At 26.9% G+C, this 6,054-nt stretch overlaps 1 protein-coding gene across 1 annotated transcript; it reads right to left on the reverse strand.

Annotated features, from left to right (window-relative positions):
* Nucleotides 1–1,807: 1,807 nt before the first annotated feature.
* Nucleotides 1,808–5,538, reverse strand: LOC115723951 (homeobox protein knotted-1-like 1). Its single transcript, XM_030653410.2, has 3 exons — nucleotides 5,188–5,538; nucleotides 3,411–3,521; nucleotides 1,808–2,118 (listed from the first exon to the last, which is right to left on the reverse strand). The coding sequence occupies exons 1-3, from the start codon at nucleotides 5,386–5,388 to the stop codon at nucleotides 1,948–1,950; spliced, it is 483 nt and encodes a 160-aa protein (XP_030509270.2). The 5' UTR covers nucleotides 5,389–5,538; the 3' UTR covers nucleotides 1,808–1,947.
* Between the last annotated feature and the right edge of the window lie 516 nt (nucleotides 5,539–6,054).

Here is a 6,054-nt window from a genome sequence, read left to right on the forward strand (position 1 = left end):
GATATTATTATGCTTTTCTTACTGAGTCTGTCGACTCACAGTTTATGTTCATGTGTAGGTAAAGGCAAGGCTATAGCTGATGGACCGTGAGCGAGCTTATGAGATTGTACATGTCGGGGCGGTTAGGCCTGGAGCGTACGATCCTCGGGACAGCAAGGCTGAATTTTCGTAACTGGTCGTTCGACGACTTTTAATTTTATGTAATAATTAAACAGTTAAAACTTTTGTAAATGATTTTATAAATCGGGATCCCGAATCTTTTGTAATATGGTTTATAAGTTTAATTAAAAAGCAAAATTTTAATTAATCACGTTTTTCCATAAACCTCGTTGAATAGCAACGAGCTGCACAGTACGTTTAAAAATCACGTAATACGCCTAAGTTAGTTAGGGTGTTACATAGAAGGTTGCATGAAGTTTGGGGTTGAATTGGTTGAGAAATGGAATTTTGAAAAATTCCTGCACTGAACCGGAATTCCGGTTCAGGGAGGCCATTAGGAACCGGTCGACCGGTTGGGGCTTCCAGGAATTTTTCCAGAACTGGAATTCCAGTTGTAGAACCGGTCTACCGGTTGGGGAAACTTTAGGAACCCTAGTTCTTCCCATTTTTGTGTTATTTGAGGTATTTCCATGTTATTTATCGATAGGGAATATTCTAGTTTCGAGTTTAAGTCCCTGGGAAGTGATTTAGCGTGTCACTTATCGGTTTCGTGATTATTATGATTTAGGAGCCTGTAATTCGCCGAGCAGTTTGTTCCACTCAGGTTGACCGACACACCTGAATTCGGAATCGAAGTAAGATTAGTATAATGTCATGCATATGCTTATACATGTTTAGCGTACATGTCAATTGCCATCAGATTAACATATTAGATATATGTTAGGCAAATTTTATATAGCCGTCAGATTAGCATATCAGGGCAACATTGAGGTGTACATAGAGTTGCACCGAGATGCCAACAGATATATGCTAGGCTATCAGATAGTATGGATTAACTGCTACCACATCGGTACGACTAGAGTACCGAGTATAGGCTGGATTCGCTGTTAATCATACTTTGTCATGGACGTCCCTGATTCAGTTAGGGTTATGGTCAGGTATATGGGCGCTTGGTTATAACCCGGGATTTAGTATGTTTTATTATATTATGCTTTTCTTACTGAGTCTGTCGACTCACAGTGCTATGTTTATGTGTAGGTAAGGGCAAGGCCAAAGCTGAGGAACCGTGAGGACGAGCCAATGAAGATTGTACATGTCGGGGCGATTAGGCCTGGAGCGTACGATCCTTGGGACAACAACACTTTTGTAGTTAGTCGCTGGGCGACAAATATTTTGTAAAGAACTAGTAAACTTTTGTAAAGTGTTTTGTAATCGGGATCCCGAAATATTTTGTATGTAATATATAAGTTTTAATTAAAAAGTAAAATTTTAATTAATCACGATTTCCATAAATCTCATTGATTAGCAATGAGCTGCACAATACGTTTAAAAATCACGTTAACACGCCTATGCTAATTAGGATGTTTCACAAACCACTCGATGTGACATGCCACTGTATGGAGCCTTATCGCGTATTACAGTACTACAACAAATGGTTGTTAATTTGTAGCTTTTAGAGAGCTTCTTCTAGCTACATTTGGTAATTCTCATTTTTCTTTTTTGAGTTCAATTTCAAAAAGTAATTGTGTAAATTAATACTATAATTAACTTGCAAAAATACACTATTTTACATCCATAAAGCACACCAAGATATAGCATTGTTAATTACGAATGAAACTAATTAATTATCATCTCTATGATTAATCGATGAGAAACAAACGTACGTACATGCATGCATGCAATAATACATTACATGTAGACTTTGCACAAATATATTAATATGCATATTATATATAGCTATAACATAATATATATAGATATATGACTATAACATATATTTTATATATGTCATTTATTATTATGTTTGTGGGTAGTGAAAATGATATTAGTTTCTTTGTGATTTTCTTGGAGAGAAAGATCACTAAGTTGAGAATAGATGGTAGAGATGAATGATGTTGCGTCCTTTACAGGTTCTTCCATAGCCTCTTTAAGCTTCCTCAACGCCATACAATATGCTTCCTATAATTATACATATATATTATTCAAAACTTAATATATATTATGTATATTTAAATAATGCAAAGTCATAATAAAAGAAAAGGGGAAATCATATATACAATGATAAGTTTTTAATGATCATAAAAGTGATGATGACCATATAATTTTAGTTACAAAACTTTTTTTATGTTGCAAAAATTAGTTATAAGACTTTCTATTATTTGTGAGCATGTACTGGTTTTAACTTAAATATTGTATACTATTAGGAATATAAATATCAAGTAAATATAGTGTTATATATATAATATAAAATACAAATCAAATTTTTGTTACTAATCATATTAGGTACATAGTCTAATTAATAGTAAAATTAATTATAAATAAAAATAATTAAGTAGTTAATTGATTTGAAATGCTAACTCAACATTAGTTATAAAGAATTATAAACGTATAAATCTAGCAAGATTAATTTAATTATATATATTAACTATAAAGAAATGAGGAATTCCTTTAAAAAAATGCAGAACTTATAATTAGCTGGATTATTTAGTAGTAGATATATATTATATAGGCCAGGAGAGAGTAGTATTAGAAAGTTGAACTTAAATTAATTAATACTCTCTATATAATGTTTGTTTAGGATTATTTCTAATACATCTTCTTTATGAGATTAACTGTCAAACGTAATATATGAAAGAATATACATGCAGGGTCAAATTAAAAAAATTGTGGATGTACAAATTAAAAATTTGTAGATTTTATTAAAATAAATCAAGAACCTCAATATATATAATATATACATTGGTCTAAAATCCCAAATAGAATCAAAGACGAAGACAGCTGAAACTTTAATTGCTCTACTGATATTATTTTAAAAATTGAAATAAAAGGTTTTTTAGTAAATTGAGGTTCCAATTTAAAATCAATTGATACTAATAATAAACTATAATGTTATATTCTCAATGCAAGTTTATATATTATTAAAATATTATATTATTAACGAGATGATAATTTTTGTATATATATCATTAGGGTTGAGAATGGTGAAAAATAAACCTTAAAGGGAATGAAGGCAATTTAAAGTATACAATACAAATTATATACATTTATACTATACATATATATATATATATGAGTATTGTTATTAGATACTAGTAGTACCTAAAATTTTTTATAAATGACATCTTACGATTAGTTAGTAATATTTTTTTACATTTATTTTTTTAAATTATATATGAGACATAATAAGTTACACCAACATGATATGACATCAAAAATCATAATAAATATTACTAATTGTAATAGGTAGGTACCATAAACTTATCAAGGTCTGGAGAATTAGTGGTGGATTGGCAGCTGTTATTGTAACTTGTATTAATATTAGCCTTCACAGCAGCTTCTCCATCAATTTCACTCAATCCCACCTGACATATATAATCAATATATTCAGAATGTAGCAATGAAAATATGCATGATTGAGAAAATAGAATATGATAAGGTATATATAATAAGATGTAAGAGATTAATAGGACAATTAATGATAAGAGTACTTCATGTATTTTATTCAAGAGTATTTATGGTATTTAATATATTTGTAAGATGTAATATAATTTAATATCAGATCTTACTTATTTTATTTTAATAAAAATTATGAAAATTATTAACTAATTATAGAATATCACTTTATAATTGTGTTAGACACCTTAATATCTCATAATAATTAATACTTTGCATTTTAATAATTCCCTAATTAACATTAATTAATTATTACTCTCTTCACAAACCAATTACCTCATATATACATTTTTTTTATTTATAATTATGTCCTTCTGTTTGTTTTATTTATTATCATTATTATATGAAATCATGAAATAATTAAAGAATTAAAGACAAATAATATTAATAATATTAGAATAGTGTAATTTAATATTAAATCTCACTTATTTTATTTTAATAAAAATTATTGAAAGTGGTTAAATGTTGTAGGCACCACCTAATTAATTGTGGTGCTATAGATTTATCTATTAATCAAATCTATTTCATGCTAAATTAATGGTGTGAAACTATATGAGATAAAAACACATATATATTTATGTATGTATATGAAAAAAAAACACTACATATAATATCAATCAAACTACATATGTGTACATGATATACAACAACCGGGAATTAAACTTAAGTTTTAATGTCGCAAATTATAAGAATTATTATCGCAAAAAATTAAACTTATCTATATATTTACAACCGAAAATTAAACTTAAGTATTAATGTCGCAAATTACTCATTAATTGATAATTATGAAGATCGAACAATTCAAACATTTATCATATATATACCCTACTGCAAATTTCCATCCACTTAATTTCTTCTATATTGTAATTTATCTAAAAAAATTCATAAATTTTAAGCAATATTCTAGATAATTAATTATAGTTATACTTAAAATATGAAACAAAATTGCTTTAAAGTCTGTTTCATATACTTATAAAACAAATCGCAAGTTTATTTTCGAACATTATAAATTATTCGATTTTTTTTTAAAAGAAAAACCTAAAATGTTCTAACTAATTAATTACTACAAAATACACATTGTTATATATATAAAAAAAATTATAATTTCTTCACATGACACCAAAATAGATCCGCTTTGTACCAGAGCAAAATTTACTCCTCATTATAAAAACTCCAAATATATATACATATATCAATAAAGCAATTACATCTATATATATATATATATAAATCTGTATGACAAGTAGTACTGAATAGATAATATTCATTTTGTAGTCATCACTGTCTCCATCCCAATTCTCTTTTTTAAATAAACAAAAAATAATAAATAAATATAAGCTACTATATTGATCCAATTTATATATATATATATAATGACAATAGCTATTAATAAGTCAAATTAATTTGTGTCGTGCATATACACACACACTAAATATACAAAGAAATATTTAACTACATATATGAAATCACATATATAATTTTGCTTTATTTTTTTTTGGGTACTTTCTATTTATAGACCAACATTTATATATATAGAATTTATATGTTAAAATAATAATAATGATAAAAAAGAACCTTTAAACAGTTGAAGTGAGTGTGAATCAAGAGCTCAAACAAAGGATGCTCCGAAATCATCTTCTTCATCAGAATATTATTCTTTTCATCATCATCATCACCAAAAACATCATTTTCAACTTCATGATCAACTCCTAATTCATCAAAAGCCCTAGCTAATTTACTATTACTACTACTATTCTCACCACTGTTTTCTCCCATTAATTTCTCTCTCTCTTATCTTGTATTTTGCCAAAATGAGTGAGAATGAGATTGTGTAGTGTGTGCATGAGATGAGAGAATAGCCAACAAGTACGTACTATACTCTTATCTGCACATACCTTTTCTTTTGCCAATACTTATATATTAATTATTAATTATTATTTAAAAGAGTGAGAGAGAGAAATTCAAAATGAAAATAAAGAATAATAATAAAAAACAAAGATTGACTGTATTAATTATTCGTACGTACGTAGGCCCATGCATGCAGCATGAATTACGATTAAAGGTGATTTATAATTATTACATCTATATATAATAGAAATCCAAGTAACTATATATATACATTAATATCAAATCTTAATTTTTCACTTTAATAAAAATTATAATAAATTATTAACTAATTATAAGGTGTCACCTTATATAAAAGTTAAACACTTTAATTAGTGCCACATAGCAATAATTTTAATATTAACAATGCATACACATTATGACATTATTATCAATTTATTTTAAAAAGGTAATTCTTAGGTAAATAAATTTCTATTAATAGATAAATTAGACATAATACATTACATACAAATATTACTTATTCAGCAAAATCAATAAAAATAAACTATAATTAAGTCGTTTACATTAATTAAATGAGTCATTATCTTTGACTAAATA

Source organism: Cannabis sativa, chromosome 9 (genome assembly GCF_029168945.1).
Source record: "Cannabis sativa cultivar Pink pepper isolate KNU-18-1 chromosome 9, ASM2916894v1, whole genome shotgun sequence".
NCBI lineage: Eukaryota > Viridiplantae > Streptophyta > Magnoliopsida > Rosales > Cannabaceae > Cannabis > Cannabis sativa.

Excerpts from the sequence above, each read along its gene's own strand:
- LOC115723951 (XM_030653410.2), bottom strand. The coding sequence starts at position 5,388 with ATGGGAGAAAACAGTGGTGAGAATAGTAGTAGTAATAGTAAATTAGCT. Across the intron at positions 3,522-5,187 it reads CTCACTTCAACTGTTTAAAG|GTGGGATTGAGTGAAATTGA; the intron begins GTTCTTTTTTAT and ends TATATATGTCAG. Across the intron at positions 2,119-3,410 it reads CAGACCTTGATAAGTTTATG|GAAGCATATTGTATGGCGTT; the intron begins GTACCTACCTAT and ends GTATAATTATAG.